This window comes from Phyllobates terribilis, unplaced genomic scaffold (genome assembly GCF_046119375.1).
Source record: "Phyllobates terribilis strain yellow unplaced genomic scaffold, ASM4611937v1 Scaffold_2__4_contigs__length_985480577, whole genome shotgun sequence".
Lineage (NCBI taxonomy): Eukaryota > Metazoa > Chordata > Amphibia > Anura > Dendrobatidae > Phyllobates > Phyllobates terribilis.
The window spans coordinates 134,678,527-134,692,848 of NW_027362762.1; the positions used below are offsets into that span (position 1 = coordinate 134,678,527).

The window sequence follows — 14,322 nt, forward strand, 5'->3', positions numbered from 1 at the left end:
AAGAAAAAACTCATCAAAAAAAGCACAGTGTGAACACAGCCTAAGCGTTTTGCTTTTTATCCCCAAAACTGATCCATTGTCAGCGTTACCGGAGTATGGCCTCACCTATGGTCACACAAGCCCTAAATGAACATGGCGAGCAATTAGCTGATCTTATTTTTTTATGCTTTTAATGCCTTGCAGCCCAAACCCAACCATTCTCAGTCCACTCGTGCCATCTGACATATTAGGATTAATTTTTATTTCCCCATAGGTGTCCACTGCCTCAGTCTTTGTTGAAAGGCTGCAGTAGTGACTTCAGTAATACAGTACACATGACTGCTGCTGCCAATCACTGGGCTCAGCGGTGATATCGATGTAAACAGCAAGAGCAGCTGTGCCCAGTGACTGGCTGCAGCAGTCATGCGCACTATAGCTGTGCAGTCACCACTGCAGCTTGCCAATAAAAATGGACACTGCAAGAAGGCAGCGCTGGACCTGGGGAGGAGGAGTGTAGCTGTGTTTGTTGTTTTCTAAGTCTGCAAGCCAATGGGGAAATGAAAATTAATCCAGGAAATACCCTTTAAAAAAGTCCTGCAAAAAGTTGATATACAATAAGAATCAGAATTTTATGAAAGTAATAAATGTACATGAAACTTAAAAAAAGTACAGTCTTCACTACAATAAATTAGCCAAATTATTTCATATCCCCCTTAAAAAAGAAACAGCATAGTTCATACGGTCCACAAAAACATAAGGAAAAAAAAAAAAAGAGAATTACATTTCCAATTCTTGCTACTTTGAGATATGTAGAATATATACTATATTATTTTATTTTTGCACTTTTTATGTCCACATAAACAAGAAATCTCCATCTCTGGAACAGTTCCGATATCATAGTTGTATTCCCAAGTCAATTCTGTCCCGGCTTTTATGAAACTGAAAAAAATAAAATAAGAATGATTATTCCGAGTAGAATACGGATTGTGTAATTATTTGCATTTCAAGACATGATTCTCTTACTACGTTTAGTTCACCTTCTTTTCTGCAAATGGACTTGGCAGTGTATTTTATCCAAAGAATGAAATCAGCACAAAAATCAGTGAGCAGGTTCCAATTTGTATGCAGATTTTTTTTTGTTTTAACATCATCCATGTTTATTATACTGTAAAGTTTCAAAGTTTATCAATGCAGATTCCAAACAGTGAAGAAATTCTTCCATAGCCAAACAACACTATGGTCCTAAGGGTATGTGCACACGGTGGCCCGGATTAATCATTTGCAAGGGGGATTATTAAGTCATTTTTCCTTTTTTGTCTTGTGATATTAGTTGCCGTTTTTAGCAACAAATTTATGCAAAAAAAAAAAAAAAAAAAAAAATATGGGCTCTGTTACTGTCTTGAACTATTTTTATTTTTATTTTTTTTACAACTTTTGCATTTTTTACAATCAGGACCAGAATCATTTTGGAGAGGAAACGCCAAGATTTTGAGAAGGATATGGAGAGTTTTTTGGAGAGCTCCAAAAACTCAGTGTGCACATGCTCTAATAGTTTCACTCTCACTTCCAGGCTTGCATTCGCCAGAATATTTCACTGTTCTCTCAATGGCCACATGTCTCTTACATGAACAAGTACTTGGTAGTATAATTACTTACCTTTTTGTGAAAAAGGCCACCCATGGAAAATTTTTGGAATGCGTTTCTACAAAAACGTGCTGCACAAAAAGGTTTGGAGAACAACTGTGCTGTAAAATAAGAAGAGAAAGGTAAGGAAAATGGTTTGGTAATGGGATATAACTAACAGGTAAAGTTTATTTGAGTGATGGTAACTGTAGGTCAGTTTAAAGCACCCCGACCAGAGAAGAGATTTTTGGCCAGAAGAAGCACAGAATAGTGCGAAACGGTCGGTCTATACTGCTTTCTATGCCTCCACTGTCTGTATTGCACTTTATGAAGAAAATAAAAGCTACTGTTTTATTTGGTGAGAGCCATCCAATTTCCTCTACATTTGGATTTAACATTGATCCTTGATGGAGGTGATTGGAGCACCATCCCTTCGGCTTTATTATTATGCTCCTACATTGAGGTTACCCAGCTGATATACAATCACAAAAAGTCTAGTCGCACTGGTGCTCGCCCACTTTTTCCAATTTTGTACTGATAACGCAAGTATATTCAAGATATACAGTACAAAAATAGAGGAAAAGCTTAAAAAAAAGTTTTACCCGGAGTGGTGCTTTAACCTCTTACTGCCAAAGCCAGTTTTAACCTTCCCGACAGACCAATTTTTCAACTCGAATTATGTGGTAATAACTCTGGGATCCTTCTACCGATCCCAGTGATTCTCAGATTGTTTTTCGTGACACATTCTACTTTGTTACTGGTAAATTTAATGATAAATGAACACAACACTTATGAAAATTTCAAAATATTCCCAAATTTCACACTTTGACTATCTGTTTTAAAAAAATAAAAATTCAAAAGCACACAATCACCACTATATATTATTAAACATATGCTTACATTACATTGGCATTTTTGTTAAGATGTTAGAGGGATTAAGAATTCAGCCACTTTTTTTAAGGAAATTCACAAATCCTATTTTTCTATAGGAAACACTTCACTTTTTAAGTGACCTATATGTAAAAAAAATAAATAAAAAAAATAAGTGAACCCCTCAAACTATTGAAAATTGCATTTAGGAAATTTGTTAACCTTTTAGTTGCTTCACAGAAATTAATGAAAAACGAAATTTAATCTAAAAAAAAAAAAGTTACTGTAACTGCAAAGTTTTTTCTTTTACACTAGGGAAACAGGAGAAACACCATGTCTCATTTGAAGAGCACCTGAGGTGCCAGAACAGCAGAAACTTTCCGCCAATGACCCCATTTTGAAAAGTATACCCCTCAAAGATGTAATTTAAGTGTCTTGTGAGCGTTTGGAACGCAGAGGTTCTTCACTGTTTTGTAACAGGACTGTGAAAATGAAAAAAAAAAAATGTGTTTTTTTTTCACTAAAACATTGATTTAGCTCCCAAGTTTTCAGTTTCACAATGCTGTTTCGTTTCAAGGGGGCACAGTGTATGATTTTCCTTTATATTCAGGGGGCACACTGTGTATTAATTTTTATATTCTGGAGGCACAGTAAAGGGTGCTAATTGTGATTTAGAGCTATAGCATTGTGTTTTTTGACGCAATTTTTGCTTATTTGTAAATTATTATTTAGTAGTGGTGCCCAAGAGTAAATAGGGGACAGAATGAGGAGCACCTCTATGTCCTAGGTTTAAACCTAATTATTTTATTCTTACATTTTAGGAAATTCACTACTTACATTCAAAAATCGTCCAACATTTCCTTCAGTGGAAGCATCCAAGAAGAAGACATTTTCTCCAGTCTTTGAATCTGGCAGATCGGACTTCTCTTCAGCACCGCCCTGGACAGATGAGCTGCTCTCATCGGATACATAGCCGGCCTCATTGTTCAGTACAGAATTACCCATAGGTGCACATCGCACCTTGACGGTCTCATCGTCATTCTCACAGGGACCTAAATCGTAGGATGGTTTCTGTCATCATAAATAACATACCAGTATAGCTATTGCATAATGGATCAGACTTTCATGTGACAGATCATATTAGGCGAATTTGGTCTCCTAGATATAATCAGAGTCCGCTGCAACCAGTAAAGAAAAAATGGCTGGCAGCACTCACTGTGAGAGACGCACATCCAAAATCCCCAAGGGACCCACTTGAAGGTGTAATGGCATATAGAAAAAGAAGGCGGCGTCCATTCCAGGGTGTTCAATTGCAAAAGTAGTGTTTATTCTGCCATCTCAAACAATGCTTCGACCCAGTGTCGAAACATTGTTGTTTATGGGATGGCGGAATAAACACTACTTCTGCAATTGAACACTCTAGAAAAAGAAGACCGCATCCGTTCCATATTCCAACACAAGCAGTGACATTCAGAGATCACCCAAACACTGTGTTATGTACTTAACTTGTTTTCACCAGACAGCCCCTTTATCTCCAATCCACAACATAGGTGAGAACTTGTTGGTCAGTGGAGGTCTGACCAATCGGCAGAATGGGGCACTTTTATAGCCCTTCGAATTGAGCGGCAGTGTGCATGCTCGACCCCACCACATCCAACCCCTATGGGGCTGCCAAGCTTTTCCAGCAGCCACATAAAGAATGAATGTCCCAGCAGTTGCGAGTCCGACCTGCTGCACCGTTTCGTAATGGGTCTAAAAGTTCTACTGATCGGTGCACCGACAATCACCCACCAATCACCTTTCCATTGGATAGGTGATAACTCATTTTTCACTGGCCTTAACTTCTTGCATTTCAGGCAATTCCCATGCTCATTAGTTTTACAAACAATACCAGGTATCTGCAATATTCCTTTAGAACAATATTATTGATGTCTATGGTGAATTAATAGCTGATACGGACAAAACATAATAATCTACTAGTCCTTGCAAATGAGGGGACATGAGAAGATTGTATTCTTACATGGAAGAACACAATGGTTGTATCCATGTGGCCATGTTCCTAAGGCTTGAGCTACATTTAATTGTCTGCTACATTTTAGGAACAAACAAATGGAATTCTTGTACAAAGGTAAAGCACAGCTTCAGTTATGTATATGGGGCAGGAGGGTCCCACTCATGATGGGGCCCGTATGGGTTTCCGGTTTGGTGTCCGTTGTTTAGATGGGAAGAAAGTTCTGCATACAGGACTTTTTCCTTTTCTAAAAAAACACACCAATCGTAAACCCAGACAGACCCCATAATAATGAGTGGGGTCCCCCTGCTGCTATTTCCATCACGGATGCCAGGGATCACTTTTACGCAGGAGTTCCTCAGCTTTGTTGCTTAAATGGAGCAGACAAACAATGTCTGATCGGACATGGAAACAGACCCCAAGTTTGCAAACCTGGTTGTAAAGTAGACAGATTTTTAGAATCGGGGTATATCATCCATACGTGTTTTCTGCTATACAACTACCAAATCAGAGAAAAGTGTGAAGCCGTTCTAGGAAGTGTTCACAGAACTGATATTACAGCAGCTAACAGTGCGGGATTAATCTGTGAACAATCTGCTAAAATGAAGCAAAAGTAAGTCATAAACCACTACATTAAAGGGTAACTCCCCCCAAAAATCAAGTTACACCCTTTCCATTGGATCCTGAGATATGGAACCCTGCCCCGTCCTGAAGTGGAGGTGTGTATGCTCGACCTCTGCTCCATTCACTCTCTACAGGACACGGCAGTCCTATAGACAATGAATGGAGAACAGACCGAGCATGCACATCACCACTCCTTACAGGATGGGGCTGGAGAGCCCCCTTCTTGGAGATCCTAGCAAGCGGACACCTAGCGATCAGCTATCACTAATCTACTTCTATACTTATTGATTTCTGGGGAACAACTCTTTAAAAGGCCACAATGCAAATTATTTTTTTTTAATTTTTTTCATTCCACTATACCTTCCTCCTTACCCATACCTCTGTTCATTGATGTGGCCCCTAATGTGTCTAGCACCCATATAACCGCTGCCACTGTTCACAGTGCCCATTTATGTGTGTGTCATGTTCACAGGATGAAACGTCACAAGTACAAAACATTTGAAGTTTTTCATCCCATTACCATTTTACATACCAAAGTAATCATATGGAAATCTGCAGAAAGCCTTTCCTATAGTAATCAACCTCAAGTTATTGTCTTCCTAACAAAAATTTCTACTATTCCGTGTGTATCTGGACATTTTTATCAACTGGTATAAAGCCATGGATGGAAACCATGCATTGTTCATGTTCCCATTACTGTGTTCTCACTTACCAGGGAGCAGCTTCTTAGGAGAAGCAGGAGGAGTGAAAAGCTCTTCATCTGAACTGTGCTGTACGGTCATGGTCCCCTGGGGTTAATTAGAGGATATAATATACAGTGATTGATGAGGTTACTGAACAGCTTCGTAGCAAGGAAATAAAGCATATTGGTCCATGACTTCAGTCTTCAAGGGGCTTGGTCTGTAGTGCCCCCATGTTAACTGAACACAATGCTCCGGATATCACTGCAAGAAAGGCGCAGGAAAGCCACACATTCCATCTTTTGCTTTGCATGTGCTGCAATTCTCCAACATGCAGCTCGTAAATTCACTTTGCGGATATTTTTTGCAGCATGTGATATCTAAAAATCTCACTCTATGCTGGCACACAGAAATCGGATACATTTTTTCGCTGAGTGAGGACATAGCCTAATCCAAAAACTAAATAAAAGGGCCTATAAATCTGTGCAGCTATGGACTACAACATTTCAAAAATGTCATATAATGCGCCAAGGAAAGCTGGCTGCCCCCCAGAAAGCCACAATGAACATGTGTGAAAAACGCAGTGAAAGCCACTCTCCTCCTCAGTTATATGTGTGCTGCTTAAAGGGGTTGTCTATTTATCTAACAATCCCTTCTTAAATGTTGTGGTCCTCTGCATAAAATTTAAAAAAAAACAAACAAAAAAAAAACCACCATACTCCCCTTCCTCACTGATACATTTCCCCTGCTGGATCTCCTGGTGCTCGTGTGACCTTGTTATGCTTGGTGAACGCTGCAGCCCATCATAGACCACAGATGGACTTCTTAGGTTACACTAGAAGTCCAAATTTCGCCCGAGGAACCATAGTTCTGAAGTGACATAAGGTCATACGCGCCAGGAGATCCGGCTCCATTATCACTGGAACGGCACCAGTGAGCGTGAAGAGGGGAGTATCTGTTATTTTTATTTTACATGGGGGACTACAGAATTTAAGAAGGGGTTGTCTAAGAAGTAGACAGCCCATTTAATACATAAGGCTGATATGAGTATTTCACCGATATTTGCATTCATATTTTACATCACTAGATGGCGCTGTAGTCCTACACATTTACATTCTCACTATTCAGGTGAGAAGTGATGATGTCATATTTATAGGACATGTCCTGGGGTCGCATTCTAGGGTCCCGCTTGTGGCAGGGTCACTTATGTGATCATTTTGTAACTGGTCTTTTTGCGTCAGTACATCTTCGATTGTTTTTTTTTTTTGTTTTTTTTACACTTTTCTAATAATTAGCTACATACAGTATATTTTTAGAAAACTTATTTAATGTCTAAAGAGCAAATGAAAATGTGTTGACACTTCACAGACCTGCCAGAAAACATTTGGGGACCACATTTTTTAAAAGTAGAAAGTCCCTTTAAAAGGCTTTCCTGCTAATATCTTGCTAACAAATGCCACAGGACACCTTCGGGGTCTTATAAAGTCCATAACTCGGTGAACCCCTGCAGTAATGGGGGCACGAGTGGAACAGAAATGTTGGACAGGTGGTTTGATTAGTGTAAATTTTACTTCTGTTCAGCTCTTCACATAAATCCTTCAGATACTGACAGATCTCAAATTCGGGTTCTTTTCACATGCTTAAAGGGTTTTCCCACGAACAAAGTAGATTTTAATCAATAGATCTTAAAATAATACATTTTCACAATTGGATGTGTTTAAATAAAATGTTCCTGTGCTGAGATAATCTTATAAATGTGCCCCTGCTGTGTACTGTGTAATGGCTGTGTCTGACCGTACAGGAACATGGTCTGATCATACCACATCTCCTGGGCAGGGGAGGAAGCAAAAGAGTATACAGACATTACAGCACGGGATCACAGCTGATTCTTTCTGTGAGGTAAAACATTTCCCTGCCTGTTTTAAAAACAAATGTTTTACTTCACAGAAAGAATCAGCTGTGATCTCGTGCTGTAATGTCCGTATAATTTTTTTTCTCCCCCCTGCCCTGCAGATGTGGTATGATTATTTTGTACATCAAGTGGATCTGTCACCAGAACTTATGATTAGATAGGCGTCTTAGACCTGATGAAACTGGTCTACTTACTTAGATAATCCATGGCTGTATAATCCTTTATGAAAGTTTACAATAAATCTCCACCCACAGATTGGTTGTGCTTCTGTGTCCCGCCTCCCAGCTGCTGCTGGGATTTCACAGGGATTAGAAAATACTGCCATTTAAAAAGGATTTTTTTAAAAAGTACAACAATGTCACCAGGTTCAAGATCCAGCTAATAATGTATGCAGCTTGTATTGTGAAATCTGGCGGCAGATCGCCTTTATAAACAGGCCCATTTGGTGCAATTCTACACATAGTAGGTTCCATCCTACCTGTTCTATGAGCTGCCGTCTGCGTTTTTGAAGAATAGAAGTCTTGGTCTTTGGTCTTTTCAAACCTGTGTAATTTAATTTTCCTTCGTTGGCTCGGCAAAAACCTTTTCTGTAGAAGAAATTGTGATCTTTCAAATAAAATTATGAAAATCATGACCACAGTATAAAATTCTTCTGAAACGATGGTCCTAACAAGATGCAATTTGGTGATAAATGTTATTGGGCAGATACAGTAGAGAAGATCTGTCAGTCTATTTCAGTAAATACTTCTATTTCCCATAAAATTACAATACTGGACCACAGTTTTTAATTTTACATTGTGCCATTCTTCTGTTGTTCCTACTGGAAATGTTGACAAGTGCATGTTACAATTACCCTCATCAATGAAGTATGACACAATTAGATCTGACTGCACAGTATAATAGCATGTAAAGACAGCACACATGGGGAATGGAAACACCCAGTTGTCAGTTTATTCAAGCATTTCTGGTAGGAATAACAGAGCAACAGGAAATTATTTACAGTACTAGTCAAAAGTTTGGACTCCAGTTCATGCAATGATTTTCCTTGTTCTTATTAGAATGTGCACATTGCAGATTCAGGCTGAAGGCAGCAAACCCATGAAGGAGCACATGTGGAGACAAGGAGTAAAGAAAAATGTGTAAAACAAACCAGAGTGTTTAATGTTTGAGGAATCTAAAGGCCTCCATTTTACTCTGAGAACAGCTTTACGTCCCCCACTGCAGCTTAATCAGGTCATCACCTTGAATGGCTTCAAAGAGTCTTGAAGGAGCTATTAGAGGTGCTGAATATTTGTTGGCTGCTTTGCCTTCACTCTGAGATCCAACTTGTCCCAAACCATCTCAATTGGGCGATTATGGAAGCCATGATATCTGACACCGCTCTCCATCGACCTCCTCCCTTGGGTAACAAAGCCCTTCCCTAGCCTAGAGAACTTTGGGTCATTGTCCTGTTGCAACACAAATGATGGTTCCGCTTGGTACACACCAGATAGGATGGCATGGCATAATGCTGTGATAACCATGCTGGGTAAATGTGCCTTGAATTTGGAAAATGACCAACAGTAACATCAGAAAAGTACCCCCACACCAACACATCACCCTTCCATGCTTCACGGTGGGCACCACACATGAAGAAACCATCCACTCACCCTTTCTGCATCTCAAAGCATGGTGGTTGCTACCAAAAGTCTAAAATGTTGACTAAGACCACAGCACTGATCTAATGCCCGGTCCTACTGCTGTTTGGCCCAAATTAGTCTCTTCTTGTTGTCCTCAGTCGTGGCTTTTTTGAAGCAATTTGACCCTAAAGACCTGCTTCTTGCAGTCTCCTCAGTTGAGGGCTGTTATCTGAGGTGCTGTCAATTTGCGTTTTATGAGGCTTGTAACTGTAAACTTCTCTTCTGCAGCAAAGGTAATTTTTGGTCTTCCTTTCATGAGACGATCCTCAGAAGAACCAGTCTTCTCATAGAAATTGATGGTTTTCACCACTTCACCAAGGTTCTAGCAATTTTGTGCATTGACTGGCTTTCATAAGTAATTGATGGATTGTGGTTTCTCTTTACTTAGTTAAGTTGTTCTTGCCATAATCTGACTTTAAGCACTTGTGGAATAAGGGTCAGCACTGTATGGACCTGTGTAACAACACTACCTCCACAAAAAAAATTTGATGGACGCAAACACTTTCTGAAGACCGATGATTCCACAAATGAACACTTGAGGAGACGTACCTGTTCCCTGGAAGCCATTCCAGGTGGCTATATGTTTCAGCTGCTTGAGAGAATGCATATGGTGTGTAAAGTTGTCATCAGGATACTTTGAGGAACCTAAGGTTTAACATATATTCAGGTTTGTGTCACAAGCGTTTCTTTACTCCTCATTCCCATGTGTTTCTTCATTGTTTTGCTGCCTTCAGTCTTAATCTACAATGTCAACATTCCAACAAGAACAAGGAAAACCATTGTATGAACATGTGTCAAAACTTTTGACTGGTACTGTATACATGGTAAAATATTTCACTAAAGAACAGAGGCACCTGCACCCCCATAAAATAGATTACACAAGTACCTTACGTGTAGTGGAGTAAGCCGAAACTTCTGGGTGATGCTTGAAATTGAAGGAGAAGTAGTAATCTCTGAGTCTGAATGAGAAACACCTCTCTTCTTTCCAGCACAAATGGTTGTGGTCTTCTTTGCATGAGTTTGCTTCGTAGTATCCTGGCCTGTGTTCATACCAACTGTTTTCATTAATATCCGTCCTAGGAGAGAAAAAGCAAAACAAAAACCACAGTTGAATATATTAAAACTTAAAATGGTTCAAAAACAAAAAAGGAGGTTGATCACCAGTGTCAATTAGTACAACCCCTGGCAAAAATTATGCCATTACCGGGCTCGGAGGATGTTCATTCAGTTGTTTAATGTTGAAAAAAAGCAGATCACAGACATCGTACAAAACTAAAGTCATTTCAAATGCCAACTTTATGCTTTTAATAAACAATAAAAGAAATCAAGAAAAAAAAAAAAAAAAAGGGGTACTCAGTAAAGGTAATTTTTTTCAGACCAAGCAGAGGGAAAAAAAAAAAAAAAAACTATGGAGTCACTCAGTTCTGAGGAAAAAATTATGGAATCACCCTGTAAATTTTCATTTCCAAAACTAACACCTGCATCAAATTAGATCTGCTCGTTAGTCTGCATCTAAAAAGGAGTGATCACACCTTGGAGAGCTGTTGCACCAAGTGGACTGACATGAATCATGGCTCCAACAGGAGAGATGTCAATTGAAACAAAGGAGAGGATTATCAAACTCTTAAAAGAAGGTAAATCATCACACAATGTTGCAAAAGATGTTGGTTGTTCACAGTCAGCTGTGTCTAAAATCTGGACCAAATACAAACATGGGAAGGTTGTGAAAGGCAAACATACTGGTAGACCAAGGAAGACATCAAAGCGTCAAGACCGGAAACAAAGCAATGTCTCCAAAACAGGAAATGCACAACAAAACAAATGAGGAACGAATGGGAGGAAACTGGAGTCAATGTCTGTGACCGAACTGTAAGAAACCACCTAAAGGAAATGAGATTTACATACAGAAAAGCTAAACAAAAGCCATCATTAACACCTAAACAGAAAAAAACAAGGTTACAAGGGGCTAAGGAAAAGCAATCGTTGACTGTGGATGACTGGATGAAAGTCATAGTCCGTGATGAATCGCGAATCTGCATTGGGCAAGGTGATGTTGGATATTTTGATTGGTGCCGTTCCAATGAGATTTATAAAGATGACTGCATGAAGAGAACATGCAAATTTCCACAGTCATTGATGATATGGGGCTGCATGTCAGGTGAAGGCACTGGGGAGATGGCTGTCATTACATCTTCAATAAATGCCCAAGTTTACATTGATATTTTGGACAGTTTTCTTATCCCATCAATTGAAAGGATGTTTGGGGATGATGACATCATTTTTCAAGATGATAATGCATCCTGCCATAGAGCAAAAACTGAAAACATTGCTTGAAAGAAGACACATAAGGTCAACCTCATGGCCTGCAAATAGTCCGGATCTCAATCCAATTGAAAATTTTTGGTGGAAGTTGAAGAAAATGGTCCATGACAAGGCTCCAACCTCCAAAGCTGATCTGGCAACAGCAATCAGAGAAAGTTGGAGCCAGATTGATGAAGAGTACTGTTTGTCACTCACTAAGTCCATGCCTCAGAGACTGCAAGCTGTTATTAAAGCCAGAGGTGGTGCAACAAAATACTAGTGATGTATTGGAGTGTTCTTTTGTGTGTTTGTTTTTCATGATTCCATAATTTTTTCCTCCGAATTGAGTGATTCCATAATTTTTTCCCTCTGCTTGGTCTGAAAAAAAATTACCTTTACTGAGTACCACATTTTTTACCTTGATTTCTTTTAGTGTTTCTTAAAGCCATAAAGTTGCCATTTGAAATGACTTTAGTTTTGTGCCATGTCTGATCTGTTTTTTTCCAACAACATTAAACAACTGAATGAACATCCTCCGAGCCCTGTGATTCCATAATTTTTGCTAGGGGTTGTATATATCAGAATGAATGTATTCTGCTCTTAGAGTGATGGTACATCCTAGCAATCACTCTCCATGGTCAGTCCTGGTCTGACCTCTGCGATGCTGACTGATGCCAACAAGGAACACTGAGCCCCCTTCAAAGTTTTCCTGACAAGGTAGCGCTCCCAACCAACCGGCTTGTAGAAAACTAACTGGTTTAAAATGCTACAAGGCAAGGAAAAAAAAGGACGCAGCACTAAAACAGCCCAGTGACCCCTGCATTCTTAGAGTTGGTGTAAAGATCGGCCCCCAGATGGGCATACCCTAGCAACATGCCATCACTTTGAGAAATTAAAACATCCTTTTAATCTCTAGAAAATACTCTCTATGGAAATTAAACGTACTGAAAGTGGTTGATCACCCCTGAATTACTGTGTGCCATAAGTTTTCGATGACAACGTAACCTTATGGCACGTCTGGAAGCCTGGTCTATTGTGAAGAGGGCTGAGATGTGACAGCAGAAAGAATAGGACGGAAAGGCGATCAGAGAGGTGAGTATATTAGGGTTTTGTTTTGTTTTTTTTAAATAGCAGACGTTCCTAACTAGGGATCGTACGCAAGTTGGGCGTTTGTAAGTCAGGGATTCTCTGTACTTACCTTATCAAACCCCTGCCAATTCTCTTTCAGTGCTTCACAGGTTCTCTGCTGAACTCCGCACGCTCTCCAATAATTAGGAAAAGCGGCAATGGGTCGGTAAGGTGAGTACATATATAATTTTTTTTTTTATTTTACACCATGGTGGGTGATTTAGATAAAAAACCAGGGTGGACAGCCCCTTCAATTACCTGCATAGATGCACACGAACGTTCCTTTGTCGAGATCGTCCATGCAGCGCACTCCCCAGCCCTTTCCTTTGGTCTTGAACACTTGGAGTCGCACCTGGAGGCCGTGCTGCACAACCCGGTTCTGGCACATCTTGCGGTCGCATTTACATGATACATTACATTCATACAGTCTGCATCAAAAAGCAAACACTCACATTACTGCAATGTTATATTAGAAGCAATCCATAAAAACACAAGGAAATGCTGTTTGGAGACTTTACGTAGTCATGGGTCTAATACTCACCCAGTTGGCACAGGAGTCTGCAATTGCTTGTACTTATAACCTGCCGCTATTCCTCTTTCTGGTAATGTAACATCTGTACCAAGGTCTTTGGTAGTAAGTTGCAGACAAACACATTTAGACCTACAGAGAGGATTATATGGCACAATATAAAACCCCCCCCAAAACAAATACTAATATACAGTGTGTACACAATCCAGTCATGGTGCATGAAGGTTTTGTTGCATTTGCAATAAAAAAAAATTACAACACTTTTCAATAAAACATACATAAAGTGAAGCTCTGCCGGTTTTTGAAATTTTATACACACACACGGTATTGATAAAAATGTGTTTTTGCAGCCTTTCACTATATTTCTGGTGAAGAACCTGTGAAAGTTTTTGCGTTGCGAACGGTTTTTTATTGGTACAATTTTTGAGGCATTTTCGACAATTTTTTTTTTTTTTGAGGGAGTTGTCGTTACAAAAAATAAAAATGGCAATTCGGGCATTTCAATATTTTTTTTCTTTACGCCATTTTATATTTTTAGAAATCTGACTTTTACAGACACGGCAAGACAAAATATATTTTTAGATTGGTTAAATGGTTCTAGTTTTAAAGTTATTAGATTTTTTTTTTTAACTTTTTACTTATTTTGTTGCCTCTTTGGGGACTTGACCTTACAATCATTTCTATGCTTGTACTATATGCTGAAGTATTGCAGTATAAAGTACAAGGTACATCATTAGGCTAGGCTTCATGGAAGTACAAAGATGGTGGTGACGGGAACCTTCAGTAGGTACAGACACCCCTCTGGTGCCACACCACTCAAATGCCACTGTCAGATTAACAGATGTATTTATGTGGTTAAACAGAAGCAATCAGAGCCAGCTGTAAGGAAACACAGGGAGTCTGTCCTGTACGAAGCAGGCGCAGCTCCTGAGCCTGCACCACACACCCACACTGGAAATAGGATGTACATGTAAGTATTTTGTTAG

The 14,322-nt window shown here is 39.4% G+C and overlaps 1 protein-coding gene across 5 annotated transcripts in view; it reads right to left on the reverse strand.

Annotated features, from left to right (window-relative positions):
* Positions 1-589: 589 nt before the first annotated feature.
* SETDB2 (SET domain bifurcated histone lysine methyltransferase 2) overlaps positions 590-14,322 on the reverse strand; it is a 46,349-nt gene continuing 32,616 nt past the window's right edge. For all 5 annotated transcript variants that reach the window (XM_073662697.1, XM_073662696.1, XM_073662698.1 and 2 more), the window contains 8 exons: positions 13,349-13,468; positions 13,066-13,235; positions 10,265-10,454; positions 8,178-8,286; positions 5,820-5,895; positions 3,310-3,524; positions 1,636-1,724; positions 590-918 (listed from right to left, as the gene is read on the reverse strand). In XM_073662697.1, coding sequence (XP_073518798.1) covers positions 801-918; positions 1,636-1,724; positions 3,310-3,524; positions 5,820-5,895; positions 8,178-8,286; positions 10,265-10,454; positions 13,066-13,235; positions 13,349-13,468 — 1,087 coding nt within the window. In that variant the 3' untranslated portion in view covers positions 590-800. The remainder of the gene's footprint in view (positions 919-1,635; positions 1,725-3,309; positions 3,525-5,819; positions 5,896-8,177; positions 8,287-10,264; positions 10,455-13,065; positions 13,236-13,348; positions 13,469-14,322) is intronic.